This window comes from Pyxicephalus adspersus, chromosome 1, assembly GCF_032062135.1.
Source record: "Pyxicephalus adspersus chromosome 1, UCB_Pads_2.0, whole genome shotgun sequence".
NCBI classification, from domain to species: domain Eukaryota; kingdom Metazoa; phylum Chordata; class Amphibia; order Anura; family Pyxicephalidae; genus Pyxicephalus; species Pyxicephalus adspersus.
Genome location: NC_092858.1, coordinates 157,264,204 through 157,288,053, shown reverse-complemented (window position 1 = coordinate 157,288,053; position 23,850 = coordinate 157,264,204). Strand labels below are relative to the sequence as shown.

The window sequence follows — 23,850 nt, the reverse complement described above, 5'->3', positions numbered from 1 at the left end:
ATCAAAACTTATAAATAAAAATGGAATATATTGCAGCTTTCTAATCTTTAGAAGAGGCAGTTGCATATTTTTTTGTATATAATAATGTCTTGCAATAATATTCTAATTTAAAAAATAACAAACCTATGCTCACATTAGAAAATCTCAACGTGATTAGTTATCGTCTTCAGATTAATCGCCTAAAAGAGCTTTAGGTCTAATCCCCGTCACCGGATAGGTCTGTAACCTAATATTTTCTTTATGACTCATCCGCATTAGTGTACTGCGAGTCCACTCTCCTACTGTGACTGTTGTGATAGATAGATGGTGGAGTAAAATAACTGCCTCCTCTGTTTTTATTAAGTGAAAAAGGTAAAGATCTTAGTTTCCCTTGTCTAGAATATCTTCCATAGAGGTGTCACAGGAAGAAAACAGAGATTTACTGGTCATTAATTAGAGATCTGAGGAACAAAGCAGCAATGAAAACTGCCAAAATTTTTTTGACATGGAGTCATAAGTGTATTGTCAACACACTTGTGAAAGCTACATCCTACAGTTATTAATGCTCGGATCATGCAAGGTCTGTGTTTGCATTTGATGATTAAGAAGTGCAAGAACAGTTGGGCTCTTTGATTTGAGCTATAAAAACCACACACAGGGATCACAAGGTATCACTTGATAGATAAAGCATCTTTTATTTCCCATTCTGTTATTGTCTATAAAAATGTACTGATAAATTGTTTATTAGAGAAATTATTAGATATGAACATGATCAATAATGTTCTTCTAGTGTTTGTTGGCGGATATACCATACAGAAGGCAGAAATGCTGCTGTGTTGAAGTTGCCTGCCCATCATCATGCAGAGAAAATTTAACACTGTGAACGGTGCTAATATACAATACAGTAACATATGACACGATAGATTCAACAGTGAATCCAGCATTCACCAAACATTTTCTGAGGGAGAATCTTGCAGGTTCTTATGTTTTTAATGGCAATGATGGATTCTTCACCAGGGAATATTTGGTAAATGTAAACTTTATAAGTATATACTGTAATATCACAAAAGGATATCTTACAATTCTTGCTCAGGTCATAATGGGTTCACAAGATTGTGGAACACGTAGGAATATGGGTTTATTTGGTGGGTTTAAATGAAAACCTGGCAAAAAAGTAATACTGTATGTAAGCTGGCATAATTTGCATGTAGCCTGGTCGTCACACTGTTCTTTTAAATGGAAAGCATTTCAAGTTTTTTATCCCTAACAAGCAAACATGCAGATGGGAAGTTTAGACTTCAGTGGCTACATGTGTGTTCCAGGTCCTTGTGTCAAAATAGAAAACAACCAGGCAACCAGCACTTTCTGTAGGGTCAACAATGGCCACACTTGAATTCTACTCATAACTATTTTCTTTTTAAGAGACTCCATCACCTAACCAACTATATTACCTTGCCGCTACCACTTTGGCAAGCCATGCAAATATCAGGCCCACCAAGGTATAGGGTAGCATGTAACATAATTTCATCATGCATTGCTTGAACCTAGTGGCCAACAGCTAGCTCTAAACACTCATTTGGGCAGCAAGAAGACGTGATTAGCCCTTAGAAAAATCTGACAAAGAGCTTATGTGGCTGCAAGAAGATAGGAAAGGTAAGTAAAGGCAGGTTTACGGGTTGCAAAAAGTCATTATTACATTCCTGTCAATGGGAATAATGACATGGACCCTAGTGACAGCAATAAACCCATGGAAAATGCCCTTGTCATGAGAATGTTGACCTTGCAGCAGAAAGCTGGGAATGCTAAACTTTGCACATTCTAGTTATTATTGTCAAGCTAAGTGATGCATACTGAAGCTGCTAAACCTGCTCTAGGCACTTAAACTTCTGGTTTTGAAGGGGTTAAGCAGAATTTTTTTTAATAATCCCAGAACACTGTACTGTCTTTGTCAGCTCATAAATGTTATTTATCCAACAAGCTCCACAGCATTTGATCACATATTCATTTGCAACTTATTGGCAGCTGTTAGTGCCAGTTTGGCCTCACACAAGTTCCCCATAAACTGACACATTGAAGTTTCCAAATGACTGACTTCAGCTTATGATAGCCCTTCGCGTGCAATTAAATATAAGAAAATAAATATCTGAAGCCTCTTACAAGGTAGTGAGCGATCTCTGACACATAGACACTATTCCTATTTACTGGGAAATACAAATCAAACTCTTAACACGCAGACATCTCGGATAGATTCACTTCATTTATGAGAAAACCAGAAGGAAATATTCCAATCAGTCACAGGGCGTCATCTGCTAACACAACGCATGTCATATTATTAGGAACGAGAGACAAATAATGCCAGGGGCTGCTTGCTTTGTATATTTGCTTTTCCCGGTCCATGTCCAAAATGTTTATGAGAGGGATAAATAATACAACAGCAGCTGGGTAACAATAAGCTTTTTCAGCATGCAAACAAATAATATAAAATCCTAAAAACAAATCAAACAAAATTGAGATTGTCATTTACAGATGTGAAATCCTTGTATTTTGCAATTTGTTTGTAATAGTCAGGATATTGAAAATTTAGCCTGGAAATGATTAAAGAGGGCTTGAAATAATCTTACAGGGAAACCACTTCCCCCACTTGTGCGTTAGGTGAATATCCATTTTAAGTTATTTTCAACATTGCCTGAAAATAATTACTGTCTTTTCTTTGTTTGTGGGGTGCTACTTTAAGGATTTTTATTTCATATACAGATGAGAAGGTACAAAAAGTAGTATGAGGTACCTAGACCATATTCAAGCGAGTTGATAGGGAAAGACCTGTCACCATAGGCAAACATTATTAATGGCAAACACAGGGTCCATTTACACTTCCTGCATCTTTCTGTTTAATTATTTATAATTTGCAGTTTGACAATCTACATCAGATGAAGTTTTTCTATGTGATTGGTCTCTTTTCAATTAGGTGCAGTGCTATATTCAAACACCAAAACTGCGGCTGTGCAAAGGAAGGCACAAGTTCATGGCAAATCTCATTTAAATGACCACTCTTTCTATTCTGTAGTGAAATTCTTGTAAACTTACCATAAGTAGCCTGAGCTGGAAAAGTGTTGGTATGAAAAAAAAAATACAATTTTATTGAAACCTAATAGACTACATAGATGTGCGTTAATTTATCGATTGATTATAACTAAACAGGAGGTACAGCACACATATATAGTGAACAAGTATGGATTCCTCAAAGCATCTTTAATACAAAAAGGGTGTTTTGCTGGTTTCTCAATAACCCTATAAAAAATGGTCAGATCTAATAATAAAAAGGGTAACAGAACAGAGGATAGTACTTTCAGTGTTGTTTCTTGTTTCTGTTCAAAAAGATTTCCCAGCGCTGTTTCTGTAATGAATAGAAATGCAAGTAGCTGCAAATAGCTTGTGCTTTCCTCACATAAAGGTCACTTGTGTTGAGCAGGAAAGCTGGGTCACAAGAAATGAACCGCTGTGCAGCTGTGATAGGACACGGCCTTTTACTGGGGCACTTTCCGCTTTATTATGTGGTGACTCGCAGAAATATGTTTAATAGTTCAAAGCTGGCACTGATCTGGATCCTGGGGACACCGCTGTTGCAAATCATGTTATTAATGTGGATTGCATGCTACTATAGCCTGAAGCCCTGAAAAACTGACATACCTTTTTTTTCTTAACTTCAACATATTACATTAATGAAATACACACTTAACAGAAGAACATTTCAGCCAAAGCTCGCAGAAGGCTGCCAATAGGACAAAAAGAAAAAACATGCAGGACTGATGGTATGATATATTATATATATTAAATTAGCAGCATTTAGTTATGTGTGTGATGCCATTGTGAATACTATATAACCATACTTAGCTCTGTAATTATACAGTGATACATTTGTGTCAAGATTAAAATATAAGGATTTTACAATTCAGTGAAGATTACCAGATTTCACAAGGGTAACACCATTGCTATCAAAATATTCATGACATAACTGCATGTAACAATTCTTTTCTTTATGTATGGGCTAATAATTACAGTAATTGTGAACAGATTAGTTTTACATTGATGTCTTAACCTATCAGCCCCCATCAGCTGGCAGCTTTCACTCACCATTATGGGATATGGAGAATGTATTGTACACACAATACACATTGCACACAATTAGGTGTGTTACTTCTGTGACCCAAGTTATGAATTAATTAGAGCCTGTCCTCACCAAGAAGCACATAAAGACATTGTTGATTGAAACAGAAAATATAAATACAATTGCTGCACCTTACATACCTGTTCTCTACACACAGGCCAATAATTAACAGCAATTGCACACCCATTCATTTATTATTGATGTCAGTGGTAGCAATGAATTCAAACCCGTGATTATCAAGAAGATAACATGTACAAGAGACCAATGGCACATAACAACATGCAAGGAGCTGTCATAAAACACTCCAGTGGCTTTGAACAAAACCCTAAATTCATCCCTTGGTTCCAAAATTAAACTGATTAGTATCTGGATACCAAGGAGCCTTATTCAAACCGTAAAAAGAAAATATATATTTAAGAATGTGTTCTAACTGCATTTAATTCCACCAATCCAAGAGTACCAAACAAAAAGAAAATGTGATGGAATTTATGTCTATGCTCTATCATGTAATCTACCATGTTGTTAGGAAAATAAACTTTCTGGCCTGTGATGAAAAGGACCAACTTTCCTATCTATAAGGCACGGTACTTTAGTTGTGCTGCATTTTTATGATATAATTGCACATATTTGGTCTTTGTTTGGCTTTTTATAGTCTAAATTAGGGTATTTACTTACTGGTCCAAGTATTGCTGAACACCCTACATATTTTCCCAACACATTAGTGTATTGGTAAGGAGTCTATAGAAAATCATTTCAGTTCATTTTCCTGGACTGATTTTCCCAACAGATGTATAGTATAGTATATACAGAGCAGACATCTCCTTATAAAGATCATCATAATGTACGTTGATTCTCTGTTCAGGAAAAGCAATCTACCCTTTGGTAGAAATGGCCCTTGGGAGTCATGTGACGAGAGGCCCCCAAATCACAGAAATGTGTGCGGAGCTGGGGGGTAGCTATAATGATGTTGATGGTAGCAGCTTGGTGATAACATCAGTTTTGTCATTTCTCACCTACACTGCTAAAAGGTACATGCCTCTGTATGCCTATCTACATTCCTGTGATTGTGTATATTTACATATATAGGTTATATGCATGATAAAAGGTGATCCTTGTATCCAATTATTAATTTCAATACCCTTGCAATAAATGGTCTCACAACAGACACAAAGATTCAGATTGCCATCTGTGTTTAATCAGAGGTTCACCATGCAGCAATTGTACAGTATCCTCCTCATGAATTAAATATCTTGTGTTTCATCTCCCAATCCTTCATCCACTATAACACTTAGATGGAATCTCACCATATTAATTTTCTTTTATTTGATTTTATTTCATCTGTGGCTTATTATTTGCAGCGTTAAATTCAGTTGCAAAGGTTAGGAGAGTGCTAATTAACTTTTTGACACTGTTAATCTCGATCTGCTGCATTTACATGTATAGTAGCTTGGTGGTTCGGCGTGGCTCGTAAGAGACTGAAAAAAAGCTGTGCCTGGTTATTAAAAAAATCTAAGCCTGAAATCCCAGAAGACTTCAACTTCTAATAAAAGTAATAACAAGAAGTGGCAAGCATGGAGCTCTCCAGCTAAACACTGGGGAATATATAGTTGCACTAATATGAACAAGACTTCCTAACACTCACACATATAAAAAATGTCTTCTGCATATGGCTGATAATAATAGCAGAACCCAGGAACCCATGAATGTTGGGAGGAGAAAGAAAATTAAAACCTAAACAAAGTATGCAAATAATATTTATATAATTTTTAAATCTGCATTGTCCTATGACTCCATCTTTTAACACATAATTTTGATAGGATCTAATTTTTAAATGGGGGTGTCCAACTAAATTACATTTTGTGGTTTTTGGTAGATTGTGTAAAGTGAAAGATGTACTTTGAGTGCTAAGATATTTATTTGACATATTCCTAAATTGCCTTAACGAGTACAAACCCAATTTGTGTTTACCAAATAATCTACAATCCATATATTACACTGTCAAAGTAGAAGTGATGTTATCATTGTGCTGAAAATAACCTCTGAAGGTAAAAGCTATGAGGTGTACCAGCTGTCTTTATTAGAAGAAACTCCTGTACAAAAATCATTATTTTAAAGATCTGGAATAAACACTTTTCAAAAGTCATTATTATAAAGATCTGGAATAAACACTTTAAGGACACCATGATTATTAAAAATACCCCAATGTTTTTTTGAGAGTCTTGGAGAGAATCTGGTGGTGCAGATGTTCCACAAAGGAGAATGCATTTGAAAATTAAAGTTTAAAGTTGGCTTGTTGTGGTGAGCATCACAGACAGTCCATACTGAAACATCATATACATAATCATCCCTATTCTTATCTACTTCATGGGAATGTAGAGATTCATCCTACCTTTATTGATTTTATTTTGCTCCATTATGTTGTATTGCATTGGGGCAACGTCAGGTTTATGTTGAGCTGATGGTTTCCAGTGTTTTTCATCCATGTCTCCGCTTGATGAGTTGATATTGTTACTTATGCTTGACTGAATAAGCTGCGTGGTGGCATATGGAGTAGGCTGCCCTGCTGGGGTGACAAAACGACCATCCTTCAGATTTGGGCTGTTGAAAGTTTTCATCTCATTTATTTTGTTGCTTAAATCCACATCACCATAGACAGCAGAATCGGGCACCATCAGGTTGGTCTGTTTGTTGTCCAGTTGGTTGTTATAGTTGGCTATGCAATCAGCTGGTTTAAAGACAAACACAAAAAGTAGTGAGTGCTTCCATACAAATACAGGACATTTTTGTGGTGTAAATAGTAGAATGTTTTCCTGCATTCCAGATTCTTTGTAACTAGTAGGGATAAGGCATTGTGAGTTTTGCAAGGATTGGACTAATTTCAAGTATTAGTATTAATTTTTCATCAGCAGGGACACTAATGAGAACCTAAACCATTCCCGGACAAATGCCATTAAGTGTATCAGCCTAGGGTTAGTGGGTGTTCCAGTGCTTGTGCAAGGATATGCAAATATCTCCCTACCCATTGTTCTTTGGGAAATGTCTACATTATATTAAAAAAGAGCCAATGCGTACATTATATTCAAACTGGGCCAAGTTATAGGCAAAAAGGAACACAAAGATAAAAGCACTTGTAGGTTACAATTTGTGTGGCTGATGTAGAGGTAAGCACTTTTTGGTTGCTGTACTGAGTTATATACAAGATACAGACAAAGTTTGATGGGCAGAAGTATTAGGAAGAATAGAAGTATTAGGATATCACTAAAAACAAAATATATGGTCTTACTATATTATCTGTAAACCATTTACAGAAAAAGCTTCCAAGAGACCCATAAGACTTCCTAAAATGATACCAGATATAGCGGGTATATTATATCCAAAAAGCAAATTATTCCCAAGTTTGGCTGGGAAATATCTATATGTTTAACCTTGAATTTTTTACCTTCTTGCTGATTAGAGGCAATTAAATCCCCAGCATATCATTTAAAAAGCACTTTAATATGTCTGATTCAGATTAACATTCCTCCATATAATTTTTCTGTGGTGGTATATTTAAAATGTTATATGTTTCCATAAAACTGGTGCTAGTCATTTACAATATCTGGCAGAGCTGCTTATGGGGACATTACCTGTGAAAAATTAAAATATGGGACTGGATTTTCTTTTTACAAAGTAACTATATTAGGTAGAAAGAATTTTCCATTTTCAAAATAGAGATACAGAGCTAGAAGGAATAGGACTTTGTAGGGGTCATTGCAGTATCATAAGCATTTAATTTAACCCCTAAGTAGAGAACTTACATGGAAGCTCCAATTAGAGCTAAAGATGGCAGGAACATATGGTAAAATGTGCAATTTACCATGCTTTATTGCAATGCATGGTAATTTGTTTGGTGACTTTATTATATTTAGACAATATAGAGAACGTACACCACAACATACTTGTATTTCAATGCACCTCAACACATATACATGAAACAGCTGTGCATTGTGGTGTGATACACTGAAATAGGGGATAGCTCCCGCAAGGAATATCCAGGAAAGGTAATGTGATGTTTTCAGGAAGCCTTGTACAGCAACCTGCTGACCTCTTCTACCAACAATGATCTATATGATTGGTTGGAGGATTGCTACATGCCCTGCATTGATAAACACAAGGGCCTAGGAATTATATTAGAGCATCTATTTTATCTACAATTTAGGCATCTAATAAAAACAAAAAGGTGTACTTTGTCATTAGCATGTTGATAAAAGGAAAAGAGAGACAAAGTGCAACAGGTTAAACAATGACAAAAGCAATGACAAAAACAACTGTACCAAACCATAGGTGTACACAAATGCAAACCACATCTTCCAACTTACATATTCAATATCAAAGTGGATATCGATTGGTATTAGGAATCAGTGGCCAACACAACAACTGATTTTTGACATAGAAAGGTCAAAAATAACCATTTTTGGCAGATAATTCACCCTCACCCAGGTACAATAATTGCTGATCTTACCTGGTCGGCTGTAAGTGGCAAGATTGTTATCGCTGCTCCCATTCCCTGATGTACAGCAGTTTATTGGGCAGTCATTGTGGCTGTTCCCTGTGTTTGGCCAAGTATCAGCTAGCCATGGCTGGGTTGCAGGTTCTGCAATATTTAGTAGGCCTGGTCTGTAAAAAAAAGATCAATAAAGAACTATAAATTGACAAATAGTTATTCACTGGGAATAAGTATGATAAAACATATGTACATATAATTTATGTGTGAGAATGCTGGTAAATCAATTAGGCATAGACTACTAATTATACCTCAAATTATTACCTAACGATGGAAACTGGCAATATGAGACATATTCATATTTATATTGTGGGTAAAAATATAATACCCTTTGAGTGCAACGGACTACAAAAAGACTTTCTAAGCTAAAACCCAAATTTACAAGAAAATACTTTTTAAACAGACTGAAAATTAAAAGAGGTATTTATGGCAGAAGCCCTGTATGCCCTGTATGACCTGTATGACCTTCTCAAACATGACTTGTAAAGTAATTTCTGTTTATAAGTATAATCTGAAAACTAAACAGACACTAGTTGGTTTTATGAACACTTTAATGCAGTTCAGAAATTAATTTTCACTCTACAGGTTGCAGACAAAGCTCACCTGAGACCCAATTACAGGTCACTCACATTTACCGGCAGCGGTAATGTAGGAGCCCTAGAGAGAACGATGCACAGTATTCCTGTCTGTGTTAGAATTTTGCTACTTTGCTTTAAATGAGCGTTACACTTTATTTGTGTGCTTTCATACATTTGTGAACTTAAGTTTAAAAAACAAATAGTGGTTATCTAGCTTAAAATTTTACTTGTCCTTGAATTTTAAAGGGATGTGGACTGATCATGTTTAAAACAAGCACATGAGGCTAATTACAAATATAAAAAATTGCACCATAATTCAGAACGAAACATTATGATAGCAGTGATTTACACTATAAAAAAGCCCGAGAATGAATGGATTCTGTTATCATTTATATTGCATTGCTGGGACAGCCTTGTGGTGGTGGCTTTAGCCAAAAAAGTTGGAATGTTATGTGACATTTGTAAGCTGTTGTGAGCTCTGCTAAAAACTTAACTTTGTAAAGCACCTTGAATCCATAATAAACAGCAATGTCTACAAAAGCCTATATATATATATATATATATATATATATATATATATAAATAAAAGCAAAAATTTAGGCAACAGATAAAAAATCTCCTAGAGAATTTGTTACCACTACTGTCCTATATCAAACTTTACAGTGTGATACATTTGTAATAGTAGCAACACATAAACTTTATTGCACATTTTTGTAAAAACAGTGTTTGGTACTCTTATTGCAATAAAACAGAGAAATTGCCTATCAACAACTAAGATGTAACCCAGGTAGAAAGGTAGGCAGGTATGCTTCAATATAACACTTCCTATTGGGAAAATACTGAACTCTCAATAACAGTTCAGCACTCTGGCCTTAGCATTTCAAGATTACCACTTGCAGTTGCTGAGTGTCTTTTCACCAGCTCACTCTGGCATTAGATGTCCTATAATGGTTACCTAAGGTTCCCATGCTGTAGTCTATAGCTCAGTTCCCTGTACAGGCAGTACAAGATTCTAAACATCTTCTCTGTGCAAACCTGGACCAGATCTAGTCCAGTATTAAAAACATTGGCCAATTTAAAAGAAAAGTTTTTTTAAGAAATCTGTTCCAGGTTTGCTGGGACACCCAGGTTTTCCTATGATAGTTTATTTCTCTATTTTTTAGAGAGCTTTAATAAATCAAGTCCATTGTCTCCAGTCCGATAAGCAGGTAGCATCATAACAACCATTTTTTTTTTTGTAGAAGACAAGTTCATTTAAAGCCAACTTTAGGCATGTGGTTTATGCAGCCACATTTGTTCAGAATAAAGAATGTCTCTTTGGTTTACAAAATCACATCTAGTGAAGCATTTGTCAGTAAATTCAGCTCTATCAAAAGGGCAGAAAACATGTAGTTTAACAGAGTGTGATATATAATGGAAAGTTTGAAGGTTGTCAGATCAGGATTACATACAAAAAAGATGAGATTTGCCCTTTTAATTATCTTGTACTTTATGAATGTACATTTAGGTGCAGTCTAGGAAGCGACAGGTATCTGAATACCGTGAGCAACATTTTACAGTTAAAATGTCTATATAGTGCACAGTGTTTTAGACCATAATATAATTAGACTTGAACATAAGTGCCATAATTAGGCGGCATATCCAATAAATAACAAAATATCCACTTGTGATTTCAGAACAGGCTCTGCATTACAAGACTAATCCCAATTTAAAGGTATAAAACATGGGAAATTGTACATGCATTGGAGTGAGACCATTGCTGGCCTAGCTCTTGCAATAAAAAAATGCTGTGTCTGGCTTCAATATCTCAAGGAATTAAAAACTAGAAAACCCATGCCAGCTTAGTGCAAACATAATGCCCATGTCCATGGTTTACAAGTGCAATGGAACCAAGCATCATTAGCAATAAGGGTTAAAAAGGGGTTACAAGTGAATACAATCTGCAAATCATCCAGCAAGCACTAAAAGCACTAAGAGATCAGTAAGGATTTGCCTTTTTTCTCCATCTAAAGAAAATGGAACAATCATTCCACCATGCAGCACTTTAAAAATAAATTGCCCATCAGGAGAAAAAGCCATGCTGGGTCCATGAAAAGGACTGCCGGATCTCTCAGGTCTTTCCAACATTCACAAGCTACACTCCTGATTTGGAAATCACATTCACTAACTAGTCACTACAGAGACACCCTCAAGAGCGTTAACGAGTTTGTGCAAACATCGGAAGTGCTCATTAGGATTTTCAAGATTTTGGAAAACCTCGACCACCATCATTAACGTTTGGACAGATAGCTCAAAGTTGCCAACATTTTAAAATTATATCCAGCACTTGCTGCTCTGCAAATGTATATAAAGTTAGGAATGCGGAATGTAAATTGTTTGAACATTCATAACTATCAATTCAGGGTGGTTCTTATATTTACCCCTGTGAATGCTGGAACAGTAAAGAGTTTTGTAATGGATATGCAAAGTACAACATCACAACATACCAGTATACTGTAGAATATGAAAACTTATGTATTTTAAAGACTGGTTTGTGCAGTGAAAAATAGCATGACCCTGGTAATTACTACCAAAAATTAAAGGGTGAGCAATCCTGAGCAAAATCTTTAAGCAGCCACTGTGGAAATCTTCAAAACTTGCTTTTGATCCTGATCCTCTTCGTATTTCTGAAAAAACTAGTTGCATACATTCTCCAGGTCAAGATTACAAGAGGTTTGCTATGACAGTCAGGGAACTGGCCATTTCTTAAATATGGTGGCAAAGGCTGTGTGTAAATTTTTCCTATTTTAAGTTCCACTTAACTCTAACACACAAAATATATAAAATGTTAAAGAGCGCTTTTAAAATCTAAGAGCATTTCCAAGATCGAAAATTCCTATGGACACGTTTTCAACACTTGAAGCCTATTGCTTGGAAATAGGGGTCAGTGAGGAAACAAGTTTAAGATCAATACCCTGATCTACTTACTAAAGTTTTGCTGCTCCATTGTACAAAGTCATTGATTCTTTATATAATATGAGAGCTCCCTCTCGTGGCAACCACATGACATTTACAAAACCAGGTCTTCACTTAATTATGTGCACATATTTAGTTTGGTAAATAAACACATGTTTGCCGACAGATAAAATCAGCAACATGCTGTTTGCTTCACTTAATTATGCTGAATATATGCCAGAAAAATAATAATAAATAAAATATGAGGTAGGCTCGTGCAGGTCGAATCTTCAAAGGACACATAAAAGGAAGATTTAAGCTGCTCGGTAAAACACAGAGCCTGCAGCACGTTGTTCCCTATAAAAACAGGATGACAAAAGATATGTATGTTTTTGTCAGGGAAATATATAATTTCTCACCTTCCCGCACTGCTTACAGCTTCCCCACCTCGCTGATACGCCACTGGAAATAGAAAAAAGAATACGAACATTTGAATATAATGAACACAAAGGAAAATTCTAAGCGGTAACATTCAGCAATAACTAAATAAAAATACAAGATGGATGATGGTGATCTATATTATCTGTGCTGTTTGGTCAATCAGCATACGCTAATTTACAATTTACCTAACGCATTTGGCGCGTTATTCTCTTTCTGAATCTATTCTGTGTCAAGCACCTGATAACAGGAGGGATAAATCTTTAAGATGGAAGAGAAAAGCAGAGAGAATGACAACCTGTTTTGATGCCAGATTGATTGCTGAGATTCTACTGTGTCATTTCTAGCATAACAGATCGCTTGTTCTGCTCAAGGACAGCTTGGAAAATAAACAAGAATTTATTCTCAATACAAAAACAGTGCTCTTCAAATAAGCTATTTCAGGTCCTGCTGGTTGCTAAGTCTATGGGACATTTTTATCAAAAGATACTATCTAATGATTATGTGTGCATATTACAGATCAGGCCTTTATCCATGGATTGACACCGCAGGAAATATTATATGTTCTTGATGCCATGAGCTATAGAAATAATATAAATCCATGTGAACACTGTACTGTGACAGTGAACCTCACAATGTAACACAATATAGAACTTTATATTGTATATAGAAGAAAACCTCCAAATAAACTAAAAATTCCCCAAAAACTTCAAAGTATGGGAAGAATAAAGAGATCTGCCCAACAAGGTAGAATCCAGCAACTAATCAAAAGGATATAGCATTGACACAAATGTCATACATAAATCAATATTAGCTTCTTTTTTATTATTGATTGTTTTTGATTATTTTTCAACCCAATCTATACAATGAAATAAAAAGAGAAAGAAAGCAGCGGTTACGTTTGGCCAGTTAATATTTATTTTTTGTTTGAAGACAGCTACAAAAATTCTGACACAAGATAATTCTTATAATACCATTTGCAATAGTGCAAATGCTCAATTAGAGATATTGAGGGGTGGGGGCAAAATCTAGAAAGGTTTTAATGCAATCCCTAAAGTCTGATTGAACAGGAATCAATTGAGGAACCTCAAAAGCTGTATGATTCAAGAACTTGAACAGAAATTTTGACCTGACCAAATTTTTTTTTTTCATTCAGTGATACATTTAGTTGATCAAATTCAGAAATAATGAATCAATTAATGGTTGAATCTATGGAATGATCAACCTAGACTGCTCAGTCAAATAAGAAAATTAACCCAATTGAGCCAGCCTTAGTTAATGTTCATATTGATCTTCAGAATGTCAGAATTTGCATAAGGGTGTGTAAAATATAAAGGTACATAATGTCTCTTTTTGTTAGTCTTTGTAAAGGTTACTTTCATCCCAAAGAGGTTTATGTTTACTGTTGATTGGTAAAGACAGACCTCATGGCATCAAGAAAATATTGAACCTCCTAGACTGCAAGCTCTTCGGGGCAGAGTACTCTCCTCCTCCTGTGTCACTGTTTGTATCTGTGTGTCATCTGCAACCCCTATTTAATGTACACCACTCTGCTTCACAGTGCCAGATATAGAAAAAAAGGCAAGGTGTTACTATCTGTAAGCAGTAATGATTTGTTGTGCATTGCTCTACACTCCAACACTTAATTCCTCTTTGCACCATGTTAATAAATTCAGCATAAAAATCTAAAAAATATTACTTAAATAATGTGTTTTAACAATGGCATGAAACAGTTCACCCTTGTTTATCCTATTAGAAGCACATTTATCCTAAGTATGTGTCTATTGTGTTTATTATAGGCATTCCCATTAGATAAATGTACCCTTAATGACTAAGCTGTAGAGTAAAGCATTTAACAAGCTTGTTTTCATAAGTTTGTTGGTAAATTCCATGTAGTAATCCAAGCGTAAAAAAAAAATACGCACACGGTGTGTGCATAAATAGACACATAAATGTAATTTTAGATGATTTAAAATTGATGTGGTAGTATGATCAAGATAGGCTTGTTTGTTTGTGCGTGGAAAAGTACTGATGGTTTGATTGTTTAAAAAAAAAAACCCATATATATGTATATATATATATATATATATATATATATATATATATACATATATATATATATATATGGAAAGTGATACCTTGAATATTTAAAGCATAATTAAAACTCAATGGGCTCTATTTATAAAACAGGGAATCTAACATTTCCTCAAACATTCCTTGGAGGGAATCAATTACTGCCATTGAAACACATGGACCTGGAAGATTCCCATGAGGAAATCTGATTCCCTGTTTTATAAATTGAGCCCTTTAAGTTTATAAGCCTTTACCAAGGTGTAAATGACACTAACATTAAGTTATATTAGATATTTGCAGTAGATATAGTGACATCATGCAGGTAAACTTACACCAATGAAAGACAGATGGACTTAGGTATTTATTCCAACTAGGACTGTTTCTTTAGATACCAAATGCCAGCTGTTCCTTTTAAAATGAGAAAATACCACACACAGCCAATAGGCCTATTAGGTCTGAAAATGTACCCATGGATAGAGGTGAACATGTTATGTTTTGTTATGTTCATGGTATGTTAACATGAACATGTGATAACTTCTCCTGACAATTATATGACATTATTCCCTTTTGGAATTCAGCTTTTAGGCTTATTTCTATATAATACATGCGCCCTTGTGCTTAAACAGCAGAATGTAGTTTATTATAGCGTTTCCTACACCTGCAGGAGCCTCCCTAATGGGAAAAACATACAAGCAGAGGTATAATTGTAACCTCAAGAGATTTCTACATACACAAAGCAGCATGTTCCTACTGCCTTAAAACATGACACCCTCCACCTTTCCTGGCTCACCACATCAAAAGGAAATGGCAAAAGGCAAAACTGTAATTGCGACTAAATAACTGAAGGCATTTTGGTACAGAGATTATTCTTCAAATGTCTCCGTCAAATCATTAACCGCTGCTGGACCAGCTGCATGGTGCAATAAATGTTTGAAATAAATGCAGGATGGTGTTTGTTAGGCAAACAGAAGACAGAATGGTTATTTGGTTAGATCCCTCCACACTAATGTGCAGTGAACCATGAAGGCTGAGTTCAGACTGGTGGATTTTCAAGTGGTAGCGCTGCAGTTAACTGCATTTAGCCACCCCCCTAAATAAGGGTTTATACAGTCCCCTTTTTTTACTTGTAGTAGCTTTTCTGCACAAAAAAAAAAAAAAATCAAAACGCTTACAAACATTGTATAATTCTATATAGGAAAAAAAATGCACTACGCCCAAGTGCAAGCAAACACCCACACAAGTGTTTGCAAAGCCCAGTGATCACCACCTTTTATTACCAGCTTTTGACAACCACCACGTGCCCAGGAAGGGTAAAACTTTGCAGTTTTTAACCACCAGCCTAAACACAGCCTAAGCAGTATCAGACCTCAATTACAAAAATGATTTAAAGAACTTTCTAAGATCAGACATGAAAATGCCATTAGCAAGCAAATAGCATACTTATATATGTTCCATGCTGATTAGCTTTAATTTTATTTATTCTGATACAGAAATTCAGAACTGGTTGGTTGCACCATAACCTTGTGATACATGAAAGCCCTTACATGTTACCCCTCAGCATCCAATCACATTCCTCCTTTTATTTTCAAGCTTCCAAAAACATTTAGTTACTAATAGCAATGTTCTATTACTTTCAGACATTTTGATAAATAGGGCCCTTGTATGCACAAATGAGCTAGAAGAAAAATCATTATTTTAGGCATTCCGTAACATGCAAGAGTTAAAAAGGGATTAGCTGCACACAAAATGCTGATGGATTCTACAGCTATGCCTTCCCCATCTAGGCAGGACTATGTTTGAAAGACGTCAAATTGGGCCCTTTAGAAGAATTCCAAGCTGGCAGCCTGCAAAGCAGAGATAACTGCTCACAGTGATTACAATAACAGGATTAAAACTTAAGAGGCAGTGTTAAATCTGTCACTGAGGTATTGCTGGCGATGTGAGGGCCTGCCACCAGTAAAGCTAGGCCGCCACTAACAAAATGCAGGCTTACCAGAAACATTTCTTATTTCCAACTAAATACTTGACTAAAATTGCATTTTTTCTCCATTTTCAATATAAAAAAAAAACATGTTTACAGGTACAAACATTTGCAAACTGCAATGTAATCATTTTTTTTCCATCAGAATAGGAACTTGATGGTAATATTTGAAATGGGATTTTGAGTCATGGTTACAAGTGGCAATACATAGTTTTCTATAACTGCATGTAGGAAAAAAAATAACTATGTATAGTAATGAAATGACAATTATTAGTAATATTACTAATGTTAAATTGTGTGCTGTTCCGTGCTTATCTTGTATGGTGTTCCCTACAAGACATGGGGTCATGTAATGGTGAGGGAAAGTCCTGATGGTCCTGCACAAAGGGGGACAGTTAAATCTATGTTATTATATTAACTATCAAGCTACATTAGTAAGTAAGAGTTATAAAACTTTTTTTGGCAAACATATAATTTACTTAAATGTAGACAAAAAGTGTACCATTTGTTTTATAATTCTAGCCCAAAGTATGATTTGCTGCCTTAAGTATGCATGCATGGGCTAACCATAGCACTTGCTAGATGTTTACCATAATTTACCCAGCGTTTGACCAGTTGAGGTCCACTATGTACCTAATTGATACATGTTGGGACTGTGAATGGTAAGTTCAGAACTCCCATGTCTAGCCTTGTAAATGTAAAAATTGAACATTGGCGTTTGTAAATGTTTTCACCCAGAGTTTACCCATCATGTGCACAATTTTCACATATGATTCAATTAGAAAATAAGTGAACATTTATGATTCATAGCTTTTTTAATCAAATACCAATAAAATGTAAATTTTGGGGTAAAGGTTAGATAAAAACATTTTTAATAGACCCACTTGACTTCATTACTACACCTGTGTACATGGTCACTTGTTTAACTGTAGATCTTGCAAGATCTGAAACCTTGGCATGGGTGCATTATACCCACATTTGGGTGTCTTGCTAACCTCCAGGCATATGAATAACTTCCTAAAAGATAATTACATCTAGAAATCTGTTGCTCAAAACAACAAATTATTCTATGACATTTTTTTTCTGTTAGGCATTGAACAAATCTCCACTTGCAGCTATTCATACAATTTCAGTAAGAAATTGAGGAGCCCCAGTGACTTCACTTGAAATAATTTGTCAAGAAACTATTTCAACTTCTTGAGAGAACTTACACACAGTGAAACACTGTATACCCTTTTTTGGTTTTTAGACCGCCTAATCCCAGTAAACTTTATTATAAAAGAAAGCAAGAATATCACTATGAAGCACATGCAATGCAACAGACAAGAAAGAGGTGCAAATACTGTATATACCTGTCGGTGTGAAGGTAAAAGACGGGACTGAAAAATCAAAAAAAAAAAAATGAAATAAAAATCTGGTTATTACGCTGAAGGAAGAAAGTGCACATCAAATTAGTAAATATCAAGCAACATACAGTCAATCAGGCAGCAGCCAGACAGCTTTGTAAATGACACAGTGATTGCAGTCCAAGTGCTTTCAGAGTACATTGGCATCATTGGCAATTAATTGTTAGTTCAATCTCTATTTCTAATATAAATAATGGAGCCAATACATTACTTAAGAGGGTGCTTTGCAGGGGTTATAAATCTTTCATCAATCAATAATCACTGCAACAGCCACTGTGTGAGCCTATTCTGTGTCATGTTCTGGATTCTAACATCGCTTGTGTAGACAACAGGTAGAAATAACACTCATCAACACAGTTATTTGCCTTAGTCTAGTGCTATAATGAACGTGTCTCACAGCCATCAAAGCCATATGGAACAGGGCACCATTACTTGGCTTGTAAATGACCATTGTTCACCTTGGAATTTTCACCTCTGGATATAAAATGCAGCAAACATTGAACAAACAAGCATACATTAAATCTCCTTTCTGAGATAGTACAGCCTGTAAAGTTGTATGCAAATGTGTACATTTGAGGACAGCTATGTAGATCCCCTGTGTATTTCACTGTAAATATCAGTGCACCTTAAATATCAAATATGATTACATTGGGCCTGATTTCATGAAGCTCAGCAAGACTTTAATTCATCTAAAATCCATACTGGACAGGATGGGCCTGAATATTCCCCAAGAATGGGGAATAAATGCTATCATAGGAGAACCTGATCCAGCAAACCTGCAATAAATCTGGTCCAGGATTGAAAACATTTGCCATAGCAAATGATTTTATGAAACATATTCTAGGTTTGCTGGATCACCCAGATTCTCTCATGATACAGTATTCTATCTTCTCCAGACTTAGAGAGTCTTGATAAACCAGGCCCATTATGTTCAGAATGGCTTCTGGATGAACTGAAGACTTCAGTTCATCTGATGATGTGATGAACACTGCAACTGATCGACTGACAGAATGAAGATTGCAGTTCTTTTGCTGAAATGATGAACACTGAGGCTAATCTAATGAACTAGTGAAGAGGACAGGTCATCTACTGGAGCTTCTCTACTGATGTGATGAAGATTTGCTCATTTGATGAAAGGGTGAAGATTCCAGCTCATCTACTGACATAATGAACACTACAGCTCTTCTCCTCACAAAGTGAAGGTTGCAGCTCTTCTACTTGTATGATGGAAACTACAACTCACTTGTGTTGACAATGTAAAGACTGCAACAAAGGTGAATGCTGCTTCCACAAATCTATTCTTTTCATGTGTATTGGAAATAAGATTATCTGCTTTTCAATACTTCCATTACCGCAATGTACTACAGCCACCAAATAAAATAATTTGTCAAAAAAACCTTAGGTTGCCTATTCAGTGGCAGAATGTGGGGTTGGTTTACTGCAAATACGAGTAGTTGTTCTTAGTTAATAAGCAAAAATATTATTCACTTCAACCAACCAATCATGTGCTATCAAAACAGTTTTTTTTACATTGTCCTAACAAATGACTGGTTGCTCTGAGTGCAGGCTTCTTTATTTACTAATATTTCTTTACAGCTACTATGATTTAGAAATCCAACCTATTTGCTTTGGATATGTTCTGGCATATCAGTAAAATACATTCATGCCCGTATTGTGTTAGAGTCTACCTGAATGCAAATACTTTCAATACAATGTTTAGGTGTGCACACTGTATTAGTGTGTTAGCATGCTTTCTTTATCTGACACATTAAATCTGAAACAAAATCTGTGTGTGGTCATTTTTTGAAGGAATTCAATGGAAAAACCCAATGATGTATTCTCTGTTTTCAAATGAAATGTTCCATCTGTGTTACCCTAGTGTGTATATACAAGTGTACACAACCACCTTTGTCCCACCAATAATTACACAACAATATCTGTATTATTCCTTTTGATTAAAGCTGTTTCTCTACATTCCATTTTGTCTAAAACAAAACCCTGCTTGTGTTTATCCAATTCACACAGAGGCTTCCATTTGTAGCACAAGAGACCCTATCGAAGGAATTCCATTTGGCCTCATCTTAGCCAGCTCTTTTCACACTGTCAATGCAATTTAGCGACATCAAAAAGAAAAAAGAGAAAAAAAATACAATGCCATAGAAACAAGCAGTCATAAAATAGATGCATTTAAGAGCAGAGCTACCCAAACAACAGTGAAAAGATGTGAACATTAATTTAAAAATCACAAGGACACAGCATTGGGGGGACAGGAAGATGGCAATGAAAAGGTTCAATCATCGCTTTCTTTTTTTCTTTTGACCTATCCATGTAAACATTGTTATGGTTTTACAGAACTGAAAATAGATGAAAAGAGGTCCGAGAGGATGGTGTGACATAATAGCCCCAGCACATTGTAACTTCATTCCTGCAGCTCTCATTTAAAACACAGCAAGCACCTGCATCTGCATTTCCTATAGAATGGTTTGTATAGTATACAAAGGCAAGAATGCAGACATGAACAGGGTACATGAGCTGAATATGATTACCTGTGTATTAAATGAGATTTATATACTGCTCATTATTTATTTCATTTTAAGGGCATCTCCTTGTTGAAGCAAACGTGTGGCAAAACAAGATATGAGCCAACACATATAGTACATACAAATCCAGGGCATAAGAGAATACTAGGTATGTCCCTATTCCCACCTCAAAATGTAATACTGAAGCCCTAGCAATATATTAGGGCATCACATGAGGTAGAGGTTGTGCCTTTACTCTGACTTTTAGAAAGTCAAATTTGCATAGGCATTATGGAATCTGTTGAAGCAGCAAATAGTAAGGCATTATTTAGTGTATGCTTCTCTACACAGGTATTGTTTTTCACAATAATTTTTTTCTTGCCACTATAGATTTAGCAACTTGCACCTTGTCTCCCTACGGTTTTACAAACATAGTATCGTTATGCATACCTTTTCTGATTCCAGCATAGGTGCTGTTCAGTCCACTGCGTTTCTTGCGATGTCTGTAGAGCCAGATGCTGAACACCATTAAAATAATCCAACAGGCAGCACCTATTCCTGCAATAAACGCCGGCTGCTTCACGACATCTGATATCTGCTGGGCAAGGCTCACTTGGTCCGGAGACACTGGATTACCGAAGGAATCTGGAACAGAAACAAAAACCCCATTTACATTTGCTATATATCTCATACTAACATGTCTCTGCCAAAAATTAAAGCTATGGTTGGTAAAAGACTAAAAATGCAGCAAGAGCAGCAATTTAAATCAATCAGTTATCTATTATGCTAATCAATGAATTGAGCGACAACGCTAACATTGAAAATTGAGAAGAGTAATATTCAGACTGGCCAGCAATATTTTCATCCAAAATTCACACATTTTTCTTAATAAATCTTTTGTGAAAATAAGACAACCTTGTGTAAAAGTTAAGTGAAAAAATTGCAAAACAGACTAATATATGTTGAAGAAAAGCAATCTAGGTAAGGTAGGAACTGACTCTTTTTTCAGTTCGAAGCTTTTAAATAGTGGTGAACATTCGATAAATGTTCAATTTATTCTCGATCAGGTCATCGATAATGCTTGCCAAAGGTTTGCTTGAAAAGCTAAACATTGGTTGTAAGCCCCATGCCAAGGTACATAAGAGGGAGCGTTCCACCCCTGACAACCATCAGCTAATAGAAACTCTGCCCACTGCGTACCTTTACACCAGACTCACAGCTAGTCATACCATGACAACCAATTTGTGCTTGGCCATATGGTCATCGGCTGTGATTAAAGTATGTAACAGGCAGCGGTCACCTGCATGAATTATTGCAAAAGATTACAAAAAAGTGAATGGTGGAATTTCAAGTTGAACCCATTGGTCTAACCCAGACCTCATGCCCAGTTTAATTTATTTTTCAAAGGTGATATGTGTGTCACCATATTGAAGCATCAAAGTTCAACCCACTGCAGCAGCCTTTGTTTCAAGTCATTTTCTTGGCTTAGGACTAGACATTTGTTAATGCATGAAAGGAAATTAAGTGTTGAAAAGTGCAATAAAACATATACAACAACTAATGTTAAAACATCCAAGGCCTTTGAAAATGCTTTTTTCTTGTCAATAGCCATCCAAAGAGCCTTTGAACCAAAGGCATGTTGCATTACCCAGTATAAGTAAATCTGCCTTCCGGTGTTTGTAAAGAGCATTTTATGTCTGTTTACTGGCTGATAGAACATGTATTCTTTCACAGCTTTACAAAATGCATAAAGACAAATAAATCAACCATTCAAGCTTTTTAAACAGATTGTGATTGACTGACCAGGCACAATTACCCAAGTTCTCTGCATCTAGAACAATAAAACTAAGTGCTTGTAAATTTACAACAGTTTATTACAGCTGCCCACAACCACTTAACACTTGGCAAGAGTGGCCAAACCTTGCATTAAACGTAAGCAGCCATGGCAAATGTATTTAGGAACAAACAAGATGTCAGGCGAATAGACTTTACTTTTATGGGAGGTGGAAGACAAAAAATGAGTCTGATGTTGGACTGAAATCTAAATAGATGGTGCTTATTGTTGCAATAAAATTATTTTACAGAGTAAGATTGCAGCATGGATATTGGTCTAAAGATTAACACCAATAAAACTGGAATTCTGCTCCAGTGAAGTCACTCCATGTGAACAGGCTGAATCTGTGCCTTATCTATGGGCTAGCTGGGGCCTGGATGTCATGTCCTGGTTCCAGTTCAGGTATAATGTCCTCTGCGGTCTTCTTCGGTAGACAAGCCATCATCGTGGACGTGAATCACATGGAAGCTAACAGGATTTCCACATGAAAGATATTATACCTGAAGACTCAGGCAGGGTTACAAAAGTCTGAATCAGGGACAATCAGAAATCAGGTTGGTAGAAGGTACAAAGTCAGATCAGAAGAGATAGTAATCATGAGGGTCAAGACAAGAATCAAAGTCAACAAAAATAAATAACAGGCAGGACACCATCAAGTCAGAAAACTTAAATGGACAACTAGTTTAGTTAGGTCCCTTTTCAAAAAGGATGGCAGGAATAAGCTGAGGCTGCAGGAACCAAGGTTCTGCTACCCTAGTGTTGCATGTATTTGTTCACATACCAAGAGAGAACGGCAGAGCAGTCCTCTGACAGCATAAAAGAGCATAAGTGCAATCATAGGAATTATATATTTGCTGCTGGAAAAACATGTCTTGCGCTAAACCTTAGGCATAGAATTCTATTAGCAACACTATGATGAAAAAGAAAGAAAAGGTCTGGAAGAAGGAGCGGTATTTTCCATTTTATCTGCACTGCCACCTTCTGGTAAAACAAGGTATTCTGCAGAATCTAAAAAATACAGTGATGCTTCTTTGTATCAAAATAGCCACAGAGCCATTTAACTATAGAATTCTGGTCCTGGATGGTTCATCTGTGCTATTAAACCTGAGGGCCTGAATTAGTGAAAAGCTTCATTTACACTTCAAATCCCCTAAATAATGTAGCTGTATAACAATATAGACAGACTTCTATGATCTAGTAACTTTCCAAACTGAAACTTAACCTAATATTTATCCAAATAAACACCTACTATTCTGATTTCCATGCACCTCAAATGAAACTGTCTTAAACCATGAAATGTGTCATCTGTTTAGCTCCCCTTACAAAATAATCACCTGCTTCAGTCATTTGTCGAATGAAAGGTTTACGTATATGATCCTTAGATCACTTCAGAGATTTAA

The 23,850-nt window shown here is 35.9% G+C and overlaps 1 protein-coding gene across 3 annotated transcripts in view; it reads right to left on the bottom strand.

Moving 5' to 3' along the window:
* Positions 1 to 23,850, bottom strand: part of ROBO1 (roundabout guidance receptor 1) — a 649,014-nt gene that overhangs the window by 18,123 nt on the left and 607,041 nt on the right. For 2 of the 3 annotated variants that reach the window (XM_072431970.1, XM_072431972.1), the window contains 5 exons: positions 21,067 to 21,261; positions 18,044 to 18,070; positions 12,619 to 12,661; positions 8,646 to 8,800; positions 6,534 to 6,869 (listed from right to left, as the gene is read on the bottom strand). In XM_072431970.1, the coding sequence (XP_072288071.1) occupies positions 6,534 to 6,869; positions 8,646 to 8,800; positions 12,619 to 12,661; positions 18,044 to 18,070; positions 21,067 to 21,261 (756 nt within the window). The remainder of the gene's footprint in view (positions 1 to 6,533; positions 6,870 to 8,645; positions 8,801 to 12,618; positions 12,662 to 18,043; positions 18,071 to 21,066; positions 21,262 to 23,850) is intronic. The other variant, XM_072431971.1, reaches the window with a different exon arrangement.